This window comes from Cinclus cinclus, chromosome 2, assembly GCF_963662255.1.
Source record: "Cinclus cinclus chromosome 2, bCinCin1.1, whole genome shotgun sequence".
Classification (NCBI taxonomy): Eukaryota; Metazoa; Chordata; class Aves; order Passeriformes; family Cinclidae; genus Cinclus; species Cinclus cinclus.
In genome coordinates, this window is record NC_085047.1 from 7,937,609 (window position 1) to 7,963,768 (window position 26,160).

The window sequence follows — 26,160 nt, forward strand, 5'->3', positions numbered from 1 at the left end:
ATGAATCTGAAATTGCAGAAAGACAATTTTATCTACACAATAAGTAAACTGTTCATCTTCTATTTCTTAACTGCTAATATTAGAAAAGTGTTTACGGCATGATCTCTGAAGTTTTCCCAGTACTACTTCATAGTAAGACTAGTTACACCTGCATGTGCAGTGTATCAGGATGACTAACCCTGGCAATACAAGACTTTCTAAGTTTGCAGTTCTGCTTTGAATTGCTGCAAGTGGTTTTCTCTGCGTCCCAAGTTACCTCATCACTTCAGATATTTAAAATTCCACTGTAAACTTCACTGTTTTGATGTGCCTTGAGTTATTAAGAGATTTGACCCTTGCATAGTAATGAAGTACTAGTTAATACTCTTCCTTGTATTTTGTTTGAAATTTTCTTTAGTCATTTCAATTCAAAACTGGAATCAAACTTTATGTTGTGACAGCCAAATCACATTGTAGACAAGATTCATGTGCTTGGAGGCTGCAAAGTAAATTATGTCTAAAATTATTGGGGTCTCTCTAACGTCCAGTACAGCTGCAATCCCATCAGAAGGGAGGTGTCTTGGAAGTTATGTCACATGTACTTAGGAGCTTAACCCATGTGGAAGGGGCTACGTGGGATGAATCCAGCAGCTGCTGGACATTGTTTTTTCTGCAGTTACATGCTTAACAGATTTGTATGATGCAGCAAATCATATAGTGTTAGTCAGATTAGAGATTATGTCAAAGAGATAAAGTACTTTAATGTTTCACAAGAATAGCCAGACTGTGTAAAATCTGAACTCTCTTGTTTTTTTTTTATAAAGGTTAAAATATTTAGTATGACAACTTGGGGAATCTGATGTTTGCCATTTTTGGATAATGCAAACTAGTTAACGACTAATATTTCTTATCTTAGTATTCATCCTAACTGAAGTCTGCGAAAAAACAGTATTTAGATTGCACCCTGCACCCTGAAAATGCTTGGCTGTGAATGACACAAACTGTTGTATAAACTATTCACAGCAGCCCTTAACAACAATACTTGCTTTTTTGCTTGCTTATCTTCTGTGGGAATAGACTTGATTGCTTGGGACTAGTTACAGACATTTCTCAAGTACACAACTTCTAATTATACTTCTGGTACATTGACAGCAAATTATGAAGACTTGGCATTGTATAAATGTTGGAGTGCTTGGCTTCTCTTGTTGGTCCTGTCTGCAGTGAAAGCAGTTAAGAATTAAATTTAGAAACATTTGTGCTGGGAAGCCACAGTGGTGCCTCTGAAGAGGTGACCGGAGCTCGTGTGGTAATGGTGATCCTTCCCTCACCCCGAATATCCTGGATCTTATTTTCCAATCACAAGAGTGACTTTCCCTCCATTAAAATGGCCTTCTCAAAAGGCTGCTTTTCCCAGGCATTACAGGGAACCCAGCAAGCAGAGCAGGCGTGCTGGGGGTGTTGAATGTGTGGTCTGTGTGAACAGCCCCCACTGCCCCTGAGCCTGCAGAGACAACACTCCCTGATCAAACCAGTGATGGCTGATCAAAGCTGGCATAGTGGTCAGTAATAAAAGCAATAGTCCTTCCTTCTCATTCCATGTTTAATACTTGTTTTTCTAGTTTTGATGCTGTGCAAAAATCTCACGCAGGCTTTTCTGTCCTAGAGTACCATGAAGTTTTGTTTGTTATGATAAAATACAGATGTAAATGAAAAGTGGATGATCACAAACACTTAAAGGCCAGGAAGAAACCTACAGTGGCCAGGATATTTATGTGCATGACAGAGGGATTGAGAGTATATGTTTGTGATGACAAAAAGAAAACAAATAATGTCTTTTAGATGATGCATGAGTAAATTCTAGAACTATTAGAATGTAAGGGGTTATTTAATTAGGTGGAATACTGTCAGTTTATGGAGGGGAAAATGATTACAGAGAGAGGTTTGGAGGAGGCAGTAAAGAAGCTAGGTGTTGCTATAGGCACCTTTTCTCAAACCATCTTTTTGACAGTCTCTTAGAGTAGCTGTCATTTAAATCTGCTTCAAGTTTGACGCAGAAACCATCCTATAGTATAGGGGAGGTTGTGGGTTTTTTTATATTTATTGAGGATGAGAATTTTTATTTAAGTTTCTAACGTATCTTTCAAATAGTGACCTATACAATAGTTTGAATATACAAGCTGTTGATCTGATCCATTATATCATGACTTTATTTTTAAGTTATGGAGCATATTTTTAAGGGAGGTGAAATAAGACTTGTGGAAATGAGCAATGAAGCTGTAGCTAGAGCAGCTGGGCAGTTTTCTGTCGGGGAATTCAAATGAAAATTCTTACTCCATCGTGTTTCTGCCAAAGTGGGATGAGTGGCAAAGACAGTGAGGAATATCTGGTGTTTTATTTCAAATAAATTGGGAGTTCTGATTTAAAACCTTTTTTTTTTTTAATCTGTTTGGTAGGCAAAACTTTCAGTTTTAATTTTTTGTGAATTTATTTAGAAAGGTAAGTCTTCGCCTTGTGTTGAGCTTTCTTTATTGCAATTAATGTTACTTGCAGCTTTTCCATATGGAAGTCAAACAGATGCAGCAGACTTGAAATCCAAGTTTGTAAAGAAACCCATGTCTTATGTTTGCTGCTGTGGCAAGCTGATAGAAAACCCAAACCCACCAGATGCAAACCAGCTTTGAAGCAAAATTAAAGGGTTATTGAAGTCCATTATTTTGTCACTGTGCAAGGCTTTTGCAGCCCATAGGAGGTGTGTGACCTGGTTCTCACTGCACAAATAAGTATTTTAGAAATGGTACCAACTGGTGCTTTCAGGTTACTGAAGTCCTGCAAGAATTAACACTTGACCACCAAAAGGAGAATTACAAATTATTTTTACAAAAATTTTGCTTTTCCCCTGAAGTCTCTTGCACAGCTACTTTGTTTCAATTGCAGCTTTGAAGTAGTTCTGTAGTAATCCCTGACTCTTTCCCTCAAACTAGACCTGGATTTCTGTTAACACAGAAAGGTGGTCTATCAGTGGAATCAAATGGGAATGGATAAGCTGTTGTTTACAGCTTCATTAAAATGAATTCTGGTGAATAAAACATCTGAGATCTTTCCAGATTAAGATGCTTTTAAGCATTTATTGATACAATGAGTAGAAACAGTTATGAATGTTCCACTAATAAATACACACTTAGGAAAGGAACAATAAGCTGCTTTTAGCATGGAGAGAAAATCTAATCTTTGATTTCCTGTTAAATAGTACTGAATAGCAAGAAGAACTTGTGAACTTAAAAATGCATTAGTAAACCAGATGAATTTTTGACTCAGTTGTGTCCATATTACACACAAATTAATAATTATATTGTCCCCGTAGGTTATCTGTGAATGTGATTAATGTTCATTGTTATGTTTTCTAGTGTGTTTTGGCAATATGGAAACCTGAATGTTTAGCAAGAACACAGTTTCAAATTAAAGCAATAAATCAGAGTTAGTGAAGTAAGGTGTGCAATGTGTCCCACTCCTTGACAGTCACTGAGAGAGAGCAGTGTCTTGTCCCACTACTTTTGGCAGCAAGAGCCTCTTTATCAGCCACTGTTCTTCCAGTCACGCTTGTGTTCACGTCTTTGCTACATGCTCTGCTGATTACCTTGGAAAAGGGCAATGCTGTAACTGTTCAACTGACCTTTCAGTTTATTTTCTCTTGTGTAATATGAAACATGAGCTAACGCAGCCTTATTCGACTCTCGACTGATTTCGAGAAAATCTGTCGCTGCATTTCTGCAGCTTTCTGCTCAGATGTGATAGGGTTTCTCTGCAGTTACATTAACTCCAGAAACTCCATCAACTTCACATATCATCACAACAGTGAAACAAATTATTATAGCTAAAAGTGGGGCTTTAGTGTACAACTCATGCATAATAAAGACTACTCAGCAGAGGAATAGTGAGACAATGACTATTAAATGAAGAAATCCTACACCTAAATAAAGTATGCTTCTGGTAAATTTGCTTCCTTACAAGCTAAGAAAAAATACATGGAACTCTCATTATTTTGTAATTGCTGTTTTATTTAGACTGTGTCCTTGTGTTGGGGAAGCTGTTAGAGGGTTAAAGTAAATGGCTTTCTTGTAGAAAGTGTTGATACATGCACAGTTCTCTATTCTTCTCTCCTGGAATTGATGCCTCTAAGTAGTTTGCTGGGCTTCTGATGGAAAGAAACTACTTCTTGGTCCTTCTAAACACTAGCAATTTGTTACACTTACCCTATGAAGTGCATGCATGTGTTTTTAATTGAATTGAAGAGGTTGAGAGATGAACAGGAGTGTGTGTAAGAGAGCCTCTAACTATCGGCCAGGGGAGGTGGGTGGGGAGGGGGATTGTTCTTAGGATTGGGATTGGTTTATATAAAACAGTGGAGCAATTGTTAATAAATAATTGCATTAAATTTGCATTCGGTGCATCTTGTAATCTCTCCTGCATTTAGTTCTGAATTGAGAACTGTGTATATCCATTCTGAAGCTGATGGCAAAAATATTGCAGCTGTCAAATGCTGCCAAAGCCACTTAAGTTACCTTAATGGTTAAAGCAGGGAAGATGCTTCTGGTCAACAACAAATAATCTTGCTAAAACACTATGGAGTGGTATTTATCTGTATTAGACCTCACACCTTATGAGTCTTTACATTTCTGCTAGGAATCACTGGTAGGATGCCAAGAAAATCTGTAGTTCCCCTTCTTCTGGCCATTTTTTGTTGTGCTTCTATGTACCAGACTTTTTGTTGGGGCTTGACTTGCATGTCATTGTACTTTATTTTGCAAGGCAGTGATGCTGAATCAGATGCCTTGTCTTGTGCTGATGGCTTTCAAGAGAGCAAGTGATTATGCATTATTTATCCCAAGCAAATATATCTTAATTTTTGATGCTGCATTTAGTTTGAGATGTGGACCACATTAGTGTTCTATGTATAAGTGCTTTGCCTTAGCATTCAGAAATCATGAAACATCCAAAGAGAATTGGGAGTTACTCATTATCTGTCAAGTAGAGAAAATTTGAAAAAAAATTGTTTTTCAGCCTTTTGCCTTTATTGCTCACTCTTACGAGTTCTCTGCTGAATGGTCTTCTAGTAGCTGGTAAAAAAGCATGCTTTTGGTAGGAATTACAGCATAAATGGTTTAACTGTGTAAGCTCCTTATTGGAGTAACTATATCCTCAATTTACTTGTGTAACTGTTGATTTTATTACTCCTTAAAGGAACTTAATGTCATTTTTACTTAATGCCATTGGTCAACCTGCAAAAACCTTAGTTTTCAGCTAAAAGTGCGTTTTACATTCTCTCTGATATAGGAGAGGGTCAAATTGCTTTGTAGTGAACAATTTTGTGAATGGAGCAATCAGAACATTTGGGGAATTCAGATTTAACTATGGAAACTTCTTAAGATCATGATTTCACAATAATATAACAACTTTTACTTTTAACCTGCAGAAAAGCAAAATTAGGTGGTCATCTCCTGGATCTTTGTAATCATCATCCACTGCTATCTTGTGCTTCTAAAGCACCTTTCTCAGAATTGTTCTAACACTTCAAAGGCTGTGTGAGTTACATGTTGTTGATGTTCCTTAATCTATTTAAATGTGTATTAAAAATATTTCCTAAGTGGGACAGGACTTGCTTGCAGAAAGTGCAAGTCAATCAACTACAACTATAAAGTTGGTAAAAGTTAAAAATGCAGTAAATCTATTTTGTCAAGTAGTCATACCTACGCAAGGTTTACTGTGTCTTTATTTCCTATTTTCCTTAAGTATGGTTACTCTGTGTAATATACTCTGAATAGCCAAATGAAAAGTGCATGACAGGGAGTGGAGAAAAGAAGGAAGTAAAACCCAAGGCTCCTGTTTGGGTATATTTTCACTAGTGACGAATGGAATTGAAGAAGCTGCAAATGAGCTTTATCTCTCCTACTTTGGTCTTCCTTCAATCCATTGCTTTCTAACCAATTGAATGATGAGAGATTGAGGGAATAACTGGTTATGGAGTAAAGGGGAAGATGAGAATTGGGGCCTCACTAATCTGAGCAAGGACTCTGCACTGGCTTTGGTGTCAGTGAAAATCTTTGTAACTGCATCTTCAAAGTGATTGCAGCAATATTAGAAAGAGGTATTTTGTGAACAACCCCATTAAGCTATGGACTGTGATTCATGCCACTGACATTAATATGTTTGTCCTGGCTGGAAAAAAGGAGGATTTAGTTACAGATAGTACATTACGGGGTGGTTTTTTTTTTTTTTCCCATTTCCCTTTGGTATATGCAGAATTGGGCTTTCCATATGGATAACAGATACAGTTACCAAAGTCTCTCCTACTTGCTTACATCTTTTGAATAAATTAGCATTAATACTGGGCCAATACTGTTGAAGTAAGCTATGACAAAAAATCTGATGTGGACAAAAATCTAAAAGATGAACAGCTACTAAAACCATCATCATAAACAGAAGAGGGGCTAAAATCATTAATTTCAGTGTTGTTACCACAGGTCTTTCAGTAAGCTGACTGACTGTTCTATAGATTGCAATAACAACAGCTTTGTAAAAAAGCATGAGAATGGGCATAAAAATGTCTTGAAGGTTTGCAGCCATCTTGGTGTTCAGCACCAGCCTCTTTAATTGAGAGTATCTTATATAATGCCAAGGCCTTTTTGCTCATATTAATTTCTGTTTAGATTCCTGTGATGCCTAAGAAACTAAAGCTATTCTGATTAAATTTAAAAGTTTAAAATACTACAATACCTCCTTGTTATTTTATGAGGTGGCCAGGAAGGAGTTAGTACCTCTTCTGCTCAGAAGAATAAAGATGTGAGAGCTTTATGTGAAGTTCTAACTCAGTGCTTTGACTTACCATCAGTCTCTTCAATAATCTGCCCAAAGTCTTGTTTCAATAAAACAGTCAACTTTGGGGAGGAAGGAGAAGCTTAGCTTTATTTTTCTTACATTCCATATTGAGGTTTACAATTTTAACATATGCTTGAGACTTTTTTTAATGGGTTCAATAGTTGAATGAATTCAGTGGTTATAGGAACTGCAGAACGAGGGTTGTTTGTATAGCAAAGTTATGAAATAAATAAAAACACGATGTCTTTTTTGGTATAAGACTGTATAGTTTTGCATTAAACTGAGAACTCTATACTTCTACTGTAAAAGTTTTAGTTTTATAGGTATCCATAAGACAAAATACTTGAGGAATTTTCAGTGATAGAAATGTGAGGAGTAAGTGCTCACCTGACGTGCCAATTCTTCAAGTGACTGCTGATGTAATATTGTCTTTGTGTGTTCACTCGGAAGGTTATTTTATTGGCAGGATACTTGTTTACTGGATAGCCATTATAGTAATTCATGTTTGATGTTTTAATCCTGCTTCTATGGAAAGTCAGCCATTTCCTACACTTCTATTGTAAGGCTTTAAACAATGCTGCATATAAAGCATGGGATTTAAAGCAATGCTGTGTTAAAATTATGAATGTAACAATAGGAAAGGACTGTTGAGACTGTGTTTCAGGTATGTTTACAATTGCCAGTGTTTCACACTGAAATAATGATGGGGAGGGCAGGGCAAAAATATTGGTGTGAAAGCATTTGGTAATAGAGTAGTACTTTGTTTCAGTCTGGGTGTTCAGTGTTCTTGGGCTGATGCTAAGAATGAAATATTTTTAGTAAGTCCAAAGACAGCAGTGCCAGCATTTCAGTTTTAAGAAGCATTGATCTATTAACAGAGGCTAGATGAATGAATATGGGACTTGAAAACCTTGCATTTTCACAGAAACTGCAGGAGCCAGGAATACACCATAAGCAGCCTCCCTTCTGCTGCCTATGCTTGTCAGATGTGTGTTGTTGTAATTGTAGTAAAGGACTGTGCAACTTCTTTTAGTCACTTCAGGTTCTCTGTTCAGAAGTTTTGTGGATGCTCCTGTTGTTCATTTTAGGTTTATTTTGTCCCAAAGGTAATGGTCTTACCTTTCAAGTCGTAGTTGAGTACATTTCTTTTTTACCTTGTAATCCTCATCAGCATCAGCATTAATGCCAGGAAACTGAAAACTATTAAGAGACTTAGCAGTCTCTGAGAACTTGAAAAGTATGAAGGCAGAAGTCAGTCTTTTGTTGTGACTTATAGCTCCAGATGCCAAGGTTGACTGTTCCCATGTCCGGAATGTTGAGATTTTCACTTACCAAATGCATTCAGAGTCTCTCATATGTCATGCAAAAATATATAGGCATAGCTGAACAGGACGTAACTTTCAGTGTTGAAGAGGCGATCACAAGATGTAGTCTTAATCAAGTGTTTATCTCTGGTTTTAAGATTTGTATGCTGTTAGTGAACAATATAAATATTAGGAATTGGTTGAACAAAACTAAAATATTTCCTGTCATTTTTTGTGTGTAATCCTGGGGTGTTACTTTGGAAGATAAAAAATCCCCAGTGTTTAGAAAGCCTTAGTAGTATAGAAATGAAAGCCAAAATATCTGTGAAAGCAAAACCTTAAAGTTCCCTAAATCTGGACATGAGCATGTACTTAACTCGGTCCTTTCCTTCAAAGGAGCAGCAGGCTGCAGTTGCTGCTTTACAAAGCCTTTCTGCTGTTTTACAAGGCCTTCTGTAATGTTGTTCTGTGTCCAGATGTATTTCATGTCCTGAGATGAGTTTTTGGAATAGTTCATAGCAAAAGTAGTTGATCCATTTCAGGAGTTGGTGAGGTTTTTTTTTGGGTTTGTTTTTTTTTTTTTTTGTGAGCTTTGAGCAAACTACAGTTCCTTACTGGATAATCTCAGGAGGTGGCTAAAAATAATAAATTCTTTCTAGATTATAATTTTTAATCAGTTACAGAGAACACTAGTTGTTCCAAAAATCTTTGTTTCTGCAATGTGATGCAGCAATAAATACCTGTATTAATTTATTCTATTAAAAGCAGCATGCTTCTGTACAAATAGAAGGAGCATTTTTACTCGATGTACATGATATTTTGTTGCTTGGTTCAAAGTCTGTCCTGTATAAAAAGCAATTAATGTAAAAATGTTGTACATCCTTGCTCAGCAATTCTCTTGATATGTTCCCTTTCCAGCCTCCCCTCCCTTTCCCCCCCAAAAATAATTTATTGAGCATGCGATCTTGCTCACCACTCTTTGCAAAGTGAGCAAAGAGTAGCCTTTTTAACAATACTCATGATCATTTTAATATACTAAATGCCATGGTCTCTTTGTGTCATGGTTTGCTTAAACTCTGAAGTTACTGAAAAACAAAAATTGAAGCAGTGGGTGTTCTTATTGCTTTTATGACAAGAATCAAGAGTTTATGATGTCTGTATTACTGGTTTCTTCCTGAAGAGATACAGAATCACATAATCTCCTTCTGAAAGTCCATCTTCTTCCACCTCATGCTCAAATCCTGAATTAGTTAGTTTTGTTAGATTGGATTTTTTTCTTTTCTTTTTTTCTCTTTTTTTGTATTGAGGTGGATTTTTGTATTGTAGGGAGGGATTGTGTTGAAGAAGAGTAGGCCATGTGTTGCACCTCTAGGTGATGTGAATCGTAGTCTTTTTCTTTGCTGCACTGAGATTTCAGTCCTTCTTTATGGCCTGCTGGTCTTCTCTGGCAATAAAGGATTCATTTCCTTCTTCTGCAGCTTTCAAGGGTTTGTGACTGACTTCTGTTTAAAAACGAAGCTCACCACTCCTTTTACTTTCTGCTCAATATGGGAAATGCCACATCCAAATAGTCATGTTCTTAAAGCTGTGACCATGTATTTGTGGCAAGAGTGGGAAGGAAAAGAGTAATTTTGGTTAGATAACGTATTTCAGAACCCCCTCTTCTGTTTTATCTGTGTCAAGCTCATTCCTTTAGTTAGAGCTCTGAAGTTACAGCAGCTACCTATGGTAAAACAGCCAGAATGGAAGAAGGTGGAAGCAATACATATGACAGGCAGCAATTCTGAAACAGCTTATGCATGGCGGAGAAATAGGGATATGCAGATTACACTCCAAATATTATTATTTTTATATGTTTTTCCCTTAACCAATTAAATATACATATGCGCACACACAAAACATACATCTGTATGTATATACATATGCATGTAACTACATTTCTTGTATCCTACAATATTTTAAAGAATTACTTAAATTTCAAAGCTATAGTGGTTGTTTTATTTTTTTCCCCCCGAGGAGAACCCTTCAAAAATAATTTGAATTTACCAGATGATAAATGTTAAAATTCTAAGGCTATTTGTGACTTGCTCTGTGTTTCTGTATTTAAGCTTTATATAAATCTTTGTGATTGCAGTTGTTTAAAATGTAAGTCAGTCAACTGAGTTTGTATATGTGTATAATACATTTATAGTTGGAAATCTGACAAAATATTTTTCCTCAAGGACATAAATGAAATTGATTATCAGAGCACTAGTAGTTAGTAATGCACTTCTGAGGATTATACCCATGAGCAAATTTTAAAGGAATAACACAGGTGGATGGGCAAAAAAAGTTATGAGTGTATTGCTACAGTGTATCCTGGAGGCATTTTCAAATCTTTCTCCCTTTAAAGATGATCATCAGTCTTAAAAATAAAATAATAAAAACTCACTGGGAGATTAACCTTAAAAGTAGTCATAGCACTCTAAATTAATCCATGTAATGCTATTTACCTTAACTAATAATTAGACATTTTAATCTTCTACTTTGAACTAATTAAGGGCCAAAAAATATAAAACCTTTGCAACATATCAGCGTTCTAAATCCTGCAAATAGGCTGCTGCTTCTTTTTCCTTAAGCAACAATGTGCTGTTCCATTTCCTGTTGCAAAATGTAGGAAGTGTAATAAGGCAGACAAGTTTGGTTTTGCTGGGGTTCTTACTGGTTTTCATACACTTCAGAAGACTCTAACATTTGAGAAAAGACACACATTTCTAATTTACCTCCATAGTGTCTTACTGAGAAAAAAACAACAAAAACCTGTACAGGTAGCATTAATTAAGGGCTCAACTACAGTTTTTATCTGTGCTTTTGCACAAAAAGCTCATAATTTAGGGGTCAAAGTTGACTCTCTCGTTTATATTGTACCCCTGACATTGCCATCAATTCCAAAAACCTACTTGGAGAAAAACATAGCAGAATATGTCAAAAAACTAAGCTGTTACAGGTGAAGTTTTATGTTAGAGTTTTAGGGCATTTCAGTTCCTACTGGTGTAAGTAGGGCATGGTCCAAATAATTACTTTTATGAAGGTGTAATTTTTATTTTATTTTCCCAAATTGTTGCAGTGTCAGGGACTGACTGCAAAGTCTTGCTGATTGTCTCTGTAAAGAGGTTGCCTAATGAGCCCCTTTCTGCAAGGACCAGATGGGTTTGTCCATGCTGACATGCTGAACTGCAAACTTTTCAATAGCCTGAGATTGTCTGTCTATTAAAACTGGCTGTGAGAGATGTGGCAGGCCTATCCAGCTCTCCCTAGGAGGCTTGTGTCTGATATTAATAAGATGGAAGGAAAAGTGCTAGGCTGTTCAGAGTGTGAAGTTCTCCTGTTGTGTAGTAATACTGGGGTTTCTTGGCTGCCAATCAGGAGCTGTAGTTTTAGACTGAAAGTGCAAATTGTTCCTGTGAAGTAGAGAAAGCACTGACAAACACGAAGATTGCAGTATTAGACTGTGTAACAGCCGTGAAAAAATTGTATGGTTTGTATTTGATTTTTTGTTCTATTCCAGTAGAGAGCAGTGAATCTTGTGTTGCTGTGTTTCATTTAATTATTTTTTAGGTCTTTACACTTATTAACGTAAGAAAGACACTTGCTAATCTTTCTAAAAATTCTTCTCTGTTTTCATTGCAAGGTATTCTCTGTTTTATAACCACTTGAAGAACATTGAGGAAAGTGAAGGCGGCCTTGATAAATTTACGAAAAGTTACAAAACCTTTGGAGTTAACCAACTTGCAGATGGTGGAATATACTGCAAGGAGTGGGCACCAGGAGCAGAAGCAGTGTTTCTTGCAGGTGACTTCAGTAAGTATTCTTAGGACAATGTTTTACATCAATATTCTTTTTTAAAAGAAAATTTTGTCACAACGATGGAATTCTGATAGTCAAAAATATATGTCAGGCTTAAATGAATAATATTTTCCTCTGTTTTGCAGTAGGTTATGAAGATGTGTTTCTGTTGCATGGTCAGTGTTGTGCATTTAATACCCCAAAGACAATGACTCATGTCACACTGGATCACACTGCAACTTGAGGCTGTATCTAAACTTCCTGAAGTTCTTTTTAAAGCTTTATAGCTAGACTTTTATAACACTATGTGCAGAGAAGCAAAAATAACAGTGAAATAATTTGGTTCATCTTCGTTTACTGATCAAGCAACCGTGTTGTCTGAGGACCAAGGCCCTTAAGAATTCTCACCCATCCTGAGAGTTTAGACAAAAGTTCTGCTGGAAAATGGTAGCCTTAAATCAAACTAAATATTCCTGAAAGAGTAGCTACTCTGTTTTTGTGAGCACAGAAGAAGGGAAATGTTAGCAGAATTGGAAGGTGGCAGTATTACATGGAGGAATTGCATTGCTTGCTCTGAGAACCAGGAATACTATTCCCCTTGAATTTGAAACAAAAATATAAATTTGTTTCTTATTTGAATGTTAGCTACACTCAAATTGTGCTCTAAAATTTTTAGATGAAAGTGACATTCATCGTTGCTCTCCAATCCTGCAGTACAGTTCCTTGCTCTCCTTTTGGTTTAGAGTTTTGGAGAGTTTTTTATTGTTTTTCCTTTTCACCTCTACTGTCTCTTCAATTAGGTCTGCCAAAGTACTAGGTCTTGCATTGCTGGTTCTTACTGAACAGGGACTTTACCTGTGAAATTATTTTGTTAATTTAACTGTGTTTCAGTTATCAGTTAAATACTGATCTAGGGAGTGTTCAATGTATTTATATTGCAAAGAAGCAATATGAAAAAAAAAAAAAAGTCCTTTGAAGAAGTTAACTACTCCTTAAACACAAACCTAAATGTTGGCCATTCCTTACTCCTGTCTGAGGAAACTATTGGAAGGAAAGTCTCTTTATTTCAGGAAGGTTTTGATTTAAAAACAAAAATCTTGTTTTCGATGCAGAAGTTGAACAGAAAAGTTAAAGCAGCACTGTTTTCAGACATGATCCTGTTTGATATGATTAACATAGTGAATGATAAAGGAGCTTTTCTTGAAGCACTGCTTGTCATTTTATTGGAATAGACATTGATAAATAGGTTAGTGTAGTTCTTGAATTTTAATATTGAAATTGGATATGTCTTCTAATTCAACACTGAATAATGAGTCGTGTATTGTTCACCTAATGCTAGATAATAATGATTTCAGGTATCAATATACACTGCAAGGCAGCTAGATCAGGTTATTTTCATACGTCATTTTTTATGTATAAACATGCAGGAATTTCTCTTCCTTGTCCCTCAGAAAATTCCCCTTGTCCCTCCTCTACTTGCAGCAACCCCACCCATTGCTCAAGGTTTTCATGGGATGGGTTAAATTTCTTAACACAGCTAGAGTACATTTGTTTTAAATACGTATTTTAAGAGATGATAATATCATAACCACAATTTTAATAAGGTTTTTAATATTTTGAAAGGAGGCTATAACTTGCAAACTGGCTTCTCAGGTTGGGAAGGGGGAAGCATATGTATATTAGAATAGGGTAGCTAAACACTGAAATAGTTTTCTACACCCTACTTCATTTAAAGTATCTTCTGTAATATATCATGTGAAACAGAAATTTAGAACTAATATCTTAGAGTAGTTGTATCTAGACACTAATGAAATATGGCAATAAGAAAAAAAAAATCCATTATAATGTAGAAAAACTGGTTTTTTTCTATGTATCAGTCAGTCATAGTAAAGCACTCATTTCCAAAGGGGACAATAGTGTACTTGGAAAGACTAGAGGAATGGAAGATTGTCATTCAATTAATATGATCTTGAATAATATTCTCAGGAGCAATTGGATTGCAAAACCCTAAGATCTAGAGTCAGATAGCTACAGATATGTTTAATTAAAACTGGATCCCTTTAACTTTTTTAAATTTTCAAGCAGGTTAAAGTCTTAGACTAAATTTATGATGATATTGTATTTAAATTGGATATTGAGATTGCTTTTAATAAGAATTTTTTTTTAATCTAACAGTTTTATAAAAAGAACCACAGTGTAACCACATCAGGAGAAACTGGAAATCTTAGACAAAGAAATAAGCATTGAATTTAGATGACAGAAGCTCTTTAGGTTTTAAACTGAAATATGGTGGTATATAATATAAAAACTGTCAATTCATGCTTTTTTTTTTTTTTTTTGAGATGAGTACCAATGGTTCCTTGGTAGAGAATATCTTAATGTTTGATGTATAGACACAAAGTATTAGTCTCTGTTATTTCATCTTAAGTTTTATAAGGATCAAAAAGTAGTGGAAGTTAGACTGGCAAGTACAGGTTGTGTACAGAGGCCAATATTTTTTTCAAATTTTATAATTAAGCTGATATTTGATAATATATTTATTATGAATTATTATTAAGATAAACATGAATAATGTACTTTTGTAATTATGTAAGTGTTAAGTCTTAATTCTGTACATGCAAGGTTTTTTGGGAATGACTTTTATGCCGTAAAAACAAACAATAAAAGCTTTGCTTTTGAGGTATTTTGACCCAAATTATGGTGTTTTTTAATACCTTATTCTAAGAAACTTTTAATGAATGAGTTATTAAGAATTTCTGTAAATTGGAGCTATCACTGTGCATTTTGGGGGAAAAAAGGTAGAAACTAGTAATAGCACACAAATCTGTAAGTAAGATTGGAGAATAAAAACAAGAATTCAGTAAAATTCCAATGCTTTCAGAGCTATTTTTGTCTCTTTAAAGTTCCATAATTGAAGATAAAAAGTATTGTATCTGTTGGTGTACTAGTACGATGCTTTGCTCTAAGAAGTATTAAAGGAACATGCAAAAACATTAAGATTTGTCAATTAGTACTTTCAGCATCTCAGTAAATCAAGTGTATGAGGCAATTAGTCAGCTGAATTTCCAATAGTAGAGGCACTATCAACATTATAGTTCCTTCAAAAGCTCTCAGTGATAATACTGAATATTTCATTTGCGTGCTCTATTGCTGAGGAGCCCAGTGACTACTGGCAATTTATTGTTTCTTTACAACTGACTGTTTCAAAGTAAGTCACTGAACTGTGAGGATTGAGAGTAACCCATGGAATTTATTTGAGAATTGGAACACTCACATTTGTGTTTGGTCATGCAGAGGCTGAGTGAGTTATCTGTAAACAGTTCTTTAATTTTAAAGAGAAAGTTACTGGTTTTAAAATGCTTGAGAGTAGGTATGCATATATTAAGTATGCATATATTAATTTGGAAGTCAGTTTTTGCTATAGTGATTTGTTATATTTGTGGTTTCTTTTGTTCTATTTATCTTCTCGTCCCTCCTTCTCAGCTAACGTTGATCTAAAATGTTGGTCCATCTGGAATGTTGGTATGGTTTGGTTTCTGCTTCCTTTTTCTTACACAGGTGTGGAAGTCTTCTGCTGTGGTTGGAGGGTGGAGGGAGGGTAGGATAGCTGGTTCTGGGAGGATATTTTTCTTTAGTTAAACTCTGACAGGATCCCTTCAGAGTGGAAAGAGTACCTTAAGGCAGTGTACTTCATAATTTGGGTATTTGACAGCTGACTAAAAATTTGCGTGTCAGATTTTTACTGAAATGTGTTCTAGGTACTGGCATGATATACTGAATTTCTTACTGCTTCCTTCCAAGATTTTTATAGGAGAATACCTGTTTGATGAATAAAGTCAGTGTTATATTTCTCTGGGTACAGATGATTGAAAGCAGTAGAGTGTAATATAAAGTGGCACTAATATGCAGGGAAACATCCTGTCTGAGAAGTAGTGACACTTGTTTTTATGTCAGTGTTTGAGCTGTTTCCAATTTCCAACAGCTCAAGAGCAGGATCATTAAGGTAATCTGCTTTAAAAATTATTAACTAGGGAGAGGAAGACCTAATTGGCCACTGTGTAGAACAGAATAGTGTCCTTGGAGAATCTCTCCAGTTCTGTTCTGATTTCATATTCTAATCAAGTAGAATACAGGTATCATGTTGGGATACTGGGATTTTGATGCTCTTTGCCATATCTGAACTGCTACTTGTCTGATAGACTTTATTCTAGGATGCATGTGTTTGCTGGAATCTATTCATTTTAGGCATCTAGCTGATCAGAAAGTATATGGAAATACAATTGCTATAAGAGAACTGATTTCACTTGAGAATTCAACCTTAGTTTATAAAGATTTTTCAGTTTTGGAAAAAACAGCTACAGTTCTTATATTGGACAAAGTCAATTGTTTGGTTAATATGCGAGAACAACTCTTTTCCTCTGTGAGAAATGTTAATTTCTTGGGTGAAACTTCCAAGTTCATGCATGAGCCTCAGAGGTGTATGGCTGTATCCTTGGCAATGTGAAAACAAAATCAGGAGACTGAGCAAGAAACCAGACAAATTGTCACTTAGCTGGAAATGTGCATTTAAATTGAGGTTTTGTCAGAAATAGTAGAACCCAAACCTTTATAGCTTTGAATTCTGTTCTATATTAAAGCTCAGTTCATGATTCTTTGGCATGCTAAGTGTGTAGTTTTGAGCAAGAGTTTCCCTTGTGCCTCCTGTTGCTGAGGTAGGATGTAATGTTTAAGTAATTGGCTGGGTTTGGAAGATCCAATCAGAGGGATGAGACAAAGCAAAGTACCAGGCTATCAAAGATGTCTTCTGTGTTGGATTTAGCCATAGCTGCAGCTTTAACTTTTGCACAGAAGCTTTTGCCTTTGTGTATGGCTTATGGGTACTCTGTGATGATATCCTTTTTCCCCAATACCCATTTGAGCTGATTATTTGAACTTCTGCTGGTAATCTTTTCAGCCATTTCCTCTTTGTGTTGTTGGCAGAATCTTTGAAGTCTCCATTCTCAAACTAAGACAGTTCTTTTGACTTTTTGTTTTTCGTCTTAATAATAGTCTACTAATCACTTGTTGGTTAGTTGAGTTTATTTATTTTCTTCCCTCAGGCATTTTTGGCTAAGTTTTGCTGACAAGTCAGAAAAACAAGCAGTAAAACTGAAAGAAGCATGAACTACTCTCTCTTTGAAGGGAATCTTCAGTTTTCAGGGTGTTCTATGTTCTTTATGCCTTTGGCATTAATACAAAGCAATGTTTTCTGTTATAATCTTTCTAAGTGAGCTGCTCTCCAGGCGTAATTAGTAAACAGTGGGTTTGAGTAGGACCATCTGGGGCAGATGGGTATTGCTTTGCATTTATTTTTAAATCATGAGCCACAGACTTGCAGTCACGGACTGTGGCTGGAAACAGGAGGGATTAACAGGAGCATCTGGCATTGCTGGCAGGTGAACGGGAGAGTTCAGGCAACTTTGGCAAAATTATCAAATCTGTCTATGGAGAGCAGAAATATTTAAATAGGTAGAGAATTGTAACCGTTCCCTCTCTAAAGTAGGGAAAAGATGTGGTTTTAGGTAGAGGTCATGAGAATCTTCTTTAATATTGTAAGAATGTAATGGTTTTAGTGAACATGATTAACTGTGCAGGTAATCCTGGGTGAGTTTTATAAAAACTGGGCCTAAGACTTCTTTGCTGTAACTTTTAATTTTGCTCAGTATTCATCACCTGACATGTGTGGTTCAGTTTGTGTATTGTACCTTGAGGTGTAGCCCCATTGGAAAGAGTTTCATGAGAAGCCATGGGGATGGTGGGATATCAGGGGAGAGAAGCAGATGGAAAGAATTTATAGTAAGTCCCCCAAAATGGGTTTTTGACTATCATAAATCCTAACCAGTTTTCAAAGCAAATTTCTTGAAACTTCTTAACATCTTTTTTATATTTTTCATCTTCCTTAGGTTTTCTTGTTTTTGCCTGGAATGTTTATTTGAGGCTGTCTAGCTGCTTATAATTAAAAAAATTCCCAACTTTTTTTAAAGTACTGTATTCGACATCTTTTTACCATGCCCTGAAATTTAAAAAAAAAAAGCAAAATTATATTTTAATGTAATGATGCTATCTATAGTTTGTAGTTAGACATTTTATTAAGGAGTATTGCTTAATTGTCAAGGCATTATTTGTTTGATGCTGGTCCTAGTAGATATTAGTAGTGTTTGTTTAATTGTTTTTCTTTATTGAAATTTAAGTGTAAAGCCAAGAGAGAAGAACCATCTAAATCTTACTAATATGTAAGTTCTTCTGCTGTTAAGCAGTAGTTAGTAAGTACTCTCCCTCTGCTAATATGTGTAATTTTGCTTCACTATCCAAATACTTAAAACATGATAAAAACTATAAACTAAATAGAATACTGAATTAATTACATTTTTGTTTTACTCTCCACTGTAAAATGAGTAGGCACCAGAATATTTGTCTGGCATAGTTATTTTTTTCACATTGTGTGGCCTTGTTTAATTTGTGTTTTCCAGTGTTCTTTAACTAAAGATTGGGAGTTCTTGGGTTTAGACAGCTGTGCAAATGCAACCAGCAACTTTGAAAGCAGTCTGGTCTTTCTCTGAAGTTCAACACATCCATACACTGCTAGGGAAGATCATCCTTTTGTTGCGCAGCAGATATTTGTGGTTACTGACGTTTATGAAAATATATGTGCTGATGAATAGAACTTTTATTTCTTTATCTCCCTTGCTGTGATTTCCATGGTGGCAAAAGTGATGATCCAGCTTCAATTTAACTGTCCAGTTTTTTATTGAAATGCTTTTAACCTTGACATATTTAACAGTGATGTTGTCTTATACAAGTCTCATAGTTATACAATATTCTTAAACTGAAGGCTGTTTATTCTTCTTTCAATGATGTATAAGTTTTGGTTTGGGTTTTTTTTGTGTTTTTTATTTTACTATTACTACATTTGCGCATGCAAATAGATAATGATGAAGGAATATAAATATGTGCTGCTCTAACGTCTTGTAATTCAGTTTTCTGTGTTGACTGGTTCTTATTTAACTTGAATCTGTTGCCTTGAACTATGTGAAATAGATGTTTCAAGGAAAAAAATAAAGAAGTAATTTTCAAACTTACCTTGTTACTTCCTCCTAGCCTAGAAATTACTCCATTGATGCTCCATGGTGTGTCAGTTCAGAAGTGGTATCTTCATTCCATTCATAGGAGTTAACCTTGAATGTGCTTAAAAACACTCCAGACTCCCTTGCTAGGTGTCTATTCAGTTGGACAGGCCATAATGAGCATCCCTGCACATCTCCAGTGCTCAGTAAATCTGAAGAGGACCAAGAATCTTGAATTATGGGATTTAAGTTTGCTTCAGTTAATTTATTTTAATTGCGAAGGAATCTTCCTGAAGACTTAAAACTCTGGCATTTTATTTTACCCCTTTTGAATGTGTGTGCTGTATCAGGTATAAAAGTATTTGTGTCTGCTCTCACAGAAGTTTATTCTGAGAAAGATGGAACTCTAGAGTTACCCCATTGAATTGTAACTGGATGCATTTGAGGCTGAACACTTAGTATTATTTCTTATATTGCAGATGGCTGGAATCCATTTTCTCATCCATATAAGAAGTTGGAATATGGCAAGTGGGAGTTGCTCATTCCACCTGAAGATGGCCATTCTCCTGTGCCCCATGGATCAAAGCTAAAGGTGTTGGTTCTAGACTAACTCTTGTAACCCTTCTTACTCATTTACTGTCCATTTGGTTTTCTTTTAGGTAACTATCATCCTCTAATTTTTCTAAGAAGCAGAATCAGTTTATCTAGTTGTGCAAAGTGACCTAAATGAGTGAAACATTAAGCATCACAAAGAGAGATTTTGGGAACAGGCATATGTGGCTGAAAGGTAGTTGTAGGGTATTGCACCATGTTACAAGAGGAAAACAGTTTACAAATTGATAATCTGAAAAAGAAGATTTATGAAATGCATAGGTAAAATCTTTCTGTATTTGATGAAACTACATGTTAAGATCCTGTTAAAATCTCAATACTTTGGTAATTTTTACAATACTTTTAATCATGGTTTTTCAGATGACTTTTTTGTTGCTTTAATGGTGTATGCAGATTTATAAATAACTTCTACTTAATCTTTAGGATTTCAGAATCTTGAGTGGAAGGCTTAAGTAACTGAAACTGACCACAGTTATATTTCATGAGCATCCTTGAGCTCAAAATGCTTTTTTTGCAGAAATTGCTGGAAATTTTCTTTGAGCTGTCAAATGCCACAGTTGTATACTTAGTGCAAATACAGCTAATGACAACTAAGAGCAGAGTTGATGATTTCTAGGTGAAATTGATTTAAATCAGGAGTGTGCTTTATTGCATTCAGAGCTTGAGTTTGAGACATAATGGGTGCTAATAGAGGGCAGTAATAGGTAGTAAAGGAAAGAAATGTAGTGAAATTACCTATAGACTAGAAAAATTAAGAAACTTGTAAATTTTTATAATGCTTCTACATTTTCAGAGATCCCATCAGCAAAAGTAAAATACTGGAAAAAAAAATCCTCATTTTTCTGCTGAAAATCAATTTAGGGAAACAAGAAATCTGTAAAACAAAGATATGTGTAAAAATGCTCTGGAAATGCTTACTCAGTGTTTGTGCTTATCTCTGTACTTTTTGTTATGGCTTGTGAAATCATCCTGGTAATAAATACGGATAAATTGAAATTTAGGAATTATCATTCAAGGATGGGAAAGCTGTTTTTATTTTTTGAGAGCAGGAGAGAAAACTGTTGTCTGCAACTCAGAAATGCCTTGATTATGCTGCAAGATATGAGAGTGCAGAATGGCTATTTAATATTTTCCATGGTTTTGAGATGCAAGTAGGTTAGATTTTTTGATTGTTGCTAAATTTGCCTTCTGTATTTCATCTACAAAACTCTTGACTCATCTACTGTAGAATATTCTATGCTCTTTATAAAGATAAGAGGTGTGTATGATGATGAGTGTTGATAATTATTAGCATAGTAGCAAAAAAAGTATAGATTCTTAAATGCCTTTGGAGCAACGTAAAATGATTTTTTTCTCTGATAATCACTGGTCATATCTCCTTATTTTGAAGTACAGGTCCTGATAGTATTTTCTTCCTGTTCAGCATTTTCTTTGAAATATGAACTCTGTAAAGTAAGGATTGCATTATGCATAATTTGTTTAGTATGCGGAAGTGCTGCTGATTGTACTTGATATGATGTACTTCCAAGATGAATTGTTGTACTTCTGTAGTTGCTCTGAGTTTTCTGAAAAGCCAGAAGATACCTGCTGGCAGAGTAGGATGTGAGTGAGTTTTTCTTTTTTTTTTATTGTTTTAGGCTTTTTCTGCCCTGTCACTTTAGTTGTGCTTTCCATGGTCAGTTTTAGACAAAGTTATGTGTCTGTCACTGACACTCAATAAACTTTGTGATCCAACAGGCTTTTGAAGCAGGACTGCCTATCTGCATGTAAAACTAATTTTATTTGGAGTATATTCCTTAAAGAAAAGGACCAACTATTTAGAAACTTGATTCATGAGTGTGTGTAGTCATAATTGATGGCTCCATCCATATGGAGCTACTCCCAGCCTCATCTGTAGCTTTGCTAATAATCTTTTGCGACACTTTCTTTTTGTTCTGCGATGCCTTCAGGACTGGATCCAACACTTCACAGTGTGTATTTGTGATGTAGTCAGATGATGTGACTAAGACAAAAAACCAAAAAAGTCTCCAGTTAAGGTGTTCAAAGATGGTTTATCACAAAAGCTTCTGGAGTATTCACATGGTAGGCATGTACCTTAATCTCATGCTACAGCTGATCTTATCCTCTCCCATTCTACTAATGGGTGCAGAAGGCTTCTGCTTTTCTGTACATTTGCCTTGAGCTACGTGGTTCAAACATTTATGATTACTCATACATGTCTGTATTTTGTGTGTTAGAGCACACTTTTGCTGTTCTTTGTTCATGTATAAGATGGGAATATTGATTGTTTGCAGATAGAAATCGCTATGCAGATTGCAGAGCTAATGTTGAAATACACAGGCACTGGTGTCTGCACTAGACTAGGCAACAGACTTCTTTCTAGTAATGAAAGTATTTCCCATTTTTCTTTACTAAAAAAACCTAAGGGAATCACAGCTTTGAAAGTTTCTTTTACCAGTATGATTCTTAAATACTTAAATTAATATAGTCAACTTCAGACATTATTGTGGTGATTAATCTGTTAGGGGAAGAAATGTCTCCTCCAGAAGGTCCTTATCTTTAGCTTCTGTCTACTCTGCTTTGATCTTCAGTTCCACATGGGTGAATGCCAAGTTCTGAAATGGTAACAAGGTCATTTCTTTTAAATAAGTAATATCTAAGCCAGAATGGGAAATGGATGGAGTGTAGTCGGTGACACTAATTTAGATCAGGTCACAAAATATTTTCGTGTTAAAATAAATGAGGCACAGAGGTCAAGCGTTTGCCTGTTTTCTACAGAAGCAGGCTGTCTACTGTAGCTCTTCAGGCAGTCTTCTCATAAGTAAATGTAAACATTCCAGAAAATGAGTAATTAGGAAAGCTTCTGTAAATCTTCTGACACTTTTCTATGTCAAGAGATGGGTGCTTATGATAGTTGAGTGACTCCCTTGTGATTTTTGATATCCACCTTCAAAATAAGGTTACTTGCTTGAAAAGGGTATCTTCTTTCTCCCATGGATCAATCGGGAGCTTAGAGTGAGTTCAGTGGACAAGTATTGTTGCTGTTGTGGTAGGCTAGTGCTGGCTTTTAAGTTTCTGACAGATGTCACAAGTGAGCACAGATTTAAACCCAAAGCCAACATTATTCATTCATAAAAGAAGCCTTTTTACCTGTTTGAAACATGTTTTCCTTAAACATCAGCATGTATGTCATGATACAGTGATAACAGTTGGGGTGCAAGTATTTACCACTTGTGGTGGAAAATGACTGATTTTTTTTCATTATTTTTTGGTTTTCTTAATTACTTTTTACAGGATGCAGCAAGCTTAAAAAAATAATATCATGGATAGACTTTTATAGCAAGTCTCATCATGTGTGGCCTTACTAATGCAGGAGTTTAATCAGTGTTACACTTTGTCCTTTTACTGTTTATTTATAAATTATTTTTTCCAACTACTTAAATGTCCTTGTAAATTAAACTCTCACAGTTGTTGGCAAGATCCTAATTTTGAAATAGTGTCAGTGGAGTTTAGGGATAGTATTGGTAAAAATTGAGGTCTTAGAATCTGCATTAGGGAACTTGCATAATATTATTTACAGTAATATCTAAGAACAGCACAGAAAATGGAACACAATTGTAAAATTGAATCCTTTAAGAATTTAAACCTAATTGAAAATAATTTCCAACATCACAGTCAAGTTCTAAAATATTTTCACACATTAAAATAAGAAAAAAATGGCAAGATCAGTACTTGGAAAATGTTGCAAATTGGACAGAGCTACCTGCTGCCCTGTTAACATGAGCTAGGAAAAGAATCTGTGTAGCAGAACCACTAAATTCTCTTTTGTGAGCTGGAGAGGATATAGTAAAATAGAAGTAATTGCCTGACTTTCTAGTTATGACAATAGATACCAGAGCAATAATTTTTTAGATTAATAACCTCATCTGACACTTTAGTTGGGTAGGTGTATGAATCTATATATGTTACTAAATATCACTTGAATATTCATGAAATGTAGTTAATGTATTTTTCCTGGACAGAGCACCTCAGAAAGTGGTAGAAACTTTTTAAAACACTCTGTATTCCATTATTTGTTACATCTGTATCCTTTTCTTCTTCCCATGTCTCTCTGTGTGTATATATATTCTATGTATTTAAATGGTGACATTTATAGTTTTTTGAGGGAGTATCTTGTACTTGTAATGAGGTGAGTAGATTTGATAACTTGTGCACTTGTTAACACAATATTTTTCTACAGATACTCTTGCATGTTGAGTGGTTTCAGTGATTGCTGAGCAGCTGTAGGTGCCAAGGCCAGTACAAGATCGAGGCAAGCATGAACCACACAGTTCTTTCATCAGTTTGTACAAAATGCTTTCAAAGTTCACTGCGATTGGTTTTAATAGTTTTCCAGTTCAAATGTATTACCCTTTTTTAATATTCAAGTGTGCAAAGGAAGAACTACATTGAGTCAGAACATTAACAGTTTTATTAATCATTATTTCAAGTACCTAAAAGTACATTTGTATTCATGAAGTAGTGGGTAGAGGAAAACTAGCTGTGAAAAATAATTTTAATACTTAATCTTTACAGTTTTTACCACTCTATCCTATACTTCATAGATCTGCATGCTCTGTGTTAAACTTGTAAAGGAATCAAAAACCTTGAAAAGGAATCAAATATGGTGAGCAGGTAAGTTTCTCTGTCGGGGAACCACTGCTAGTAAAATTCATCAAGTGCAATTACTGTCACTGATGAAGTAGATGGTGTTGCAGCTGACCCTACTGCTCAGGAGGTGCAGAAGCATTGTACCAGATTGGTGTGGAGTTCAGGTCTTATGTACTTCAAGCAGTCTGCAATGAAAAACATGCTTATAATGAGAATGTGAAAACCCAGGATATCGATTAATAATGGCAGGCTGGTGGCTAGGGTTCTAGGGACAGAGTGTTAAAGATATGGTGTACCTTCAGGGAGTAAGATATAAATAGAAACATAGACTACCTCGTTGGAAGGGACTTCAAGGATCCTCTGGTTCAACCATTCTTGCTAAAAGCATGGCCTGGTCATGATATCCCAGCACCCTGTCTAGCTGAATCTGAAGTGTCCAATGCTGGGGAATCCAACACTTCCCTGGGGAGGTTGTTGTCATTATGAGATAGGTAACGTGCAGTCAGATAGCTTTTACAAAGGGAGTCTTGGGTACCCTGAGCAGAGATGCTAAAGTTGATTTCAGTGGAAACTTTCCTGAAGAAATGTTTGCTGTTTCACGTACATGTACACATAGAAACAGTTCTAATTATTTTGGTTTTTACCTTAGCTTGGGGGAAGAGGGAATATCCTTGCTCAATCTGCTAAGTTCTGTATCACTTAAATGTCATGTATTAAGTGGTCAGTAGGATGTAAAAAAAATCCAACCCAAAAACCAATCATCAGGTTTGCAAATTTGAACAGCGAATGAAACAAGTGTTCTGCAGCGTCATGGTGCATACCCAATGTGCAAGGAGAAACAGGCATGCATTCCTGGGATTTTGAAGTTACTGAACAGGACTCAGTCACATGCCATATGCATTTCAGGATATAAGTCATGCTGACGGGAAGTAGAACATTAATTCTGTGGCGCTACCCCTCATGTTTCACCATGTGACTCTGAGCCATGACCCTTCAGCAAGTTATTGCAGACTTCTTTGGGTTACAGATGAGGTTTGCCCACAGGAAGAGCTATCTCCTCCTTGGGAGGTAAATGGTGTCTTGACGTTGCTTGTTTGGATTTAGTACACAATGTGTAACTCCTCATGGACTCATAGGAGAGGTTGTAGCACCAATGAACCATTGCAGTGCAGTGGACTGTTGTTCTTTGGAGCCTTTGCTGAAGACTGAGTTGAGTACTTTAGAATATTGTTGTTCAGTTATTTTGACAGGCTTAGTTCTCCTGTGACTTGAAGATTGCACGATTCTCTGGTAGGGGGTTTTGCTATTTAAAAATACTTCAAGGTATTTTACTTTAATTTATCCATACAGAAGACTAATTGTTTCAATTACTATTAGGTGTACATTTAAGCAAAATGTGAGGTTGTTTTTTTTTTTGTTTGTTTCCTTGAGGAAAAGAGGGAGACATCTAAAAAAAAAAGGTATTGAAACAGAATTTGAGAGTCCATATTAAGGATATATAAGCATGACTGTGGTTCTCATGTACATTGGTTTTATTTGGAGGATAGGAGCACTTTCTAGGGAAAGTTCCTGACATTCCCTGCAGTGTGGCACAGCCACCCAGTTGCAAGGTGAATTCTGCAGCAGTCATCCTTGATACAAATGCTTTGTAGTTGAGGATAAGTGATACTTAATGCTTAGGTGTCCATGTTACATACTTCATCGGGTTCTTTTCTACTTGACATGACTTGAAACAACTCTAATAAGTTGCGCTTCTTGTGTGTATTATGTGCTTCATTGTTGCGATTGCTTTTCAGACCATGCTCTTGTACCCC

The 26,160-nt window shown here is 35.7% G+C and overlaps 1 protein-coding gene across 1 annotated transcript in view; it reads left to right on the forward strand.

The window, feature by feature from the left end:
* The window catches only part of GBE1 (1,4-alpha-glucan branching enzyme 1), a 134,768-nt gene that overhangs the window by 21,227 nt on the left and 87,381 nt on the right, over window positions 1-26,160 (forward strand). The window contains exons 2-3 of the mRNA XM_062511525.1: window positions 11,827-11,996; window positions 19,564-19,676. Coding sequence (XP_062367509.1) covers window positions 11,827-11,996; window positions 19,564-19,676 — 283 coding nt within the window. The remainder of the gene's footprint in view (window positions 1-11,826; window positions 11,997-19,563; window positions 19,677-26,160) is intronic.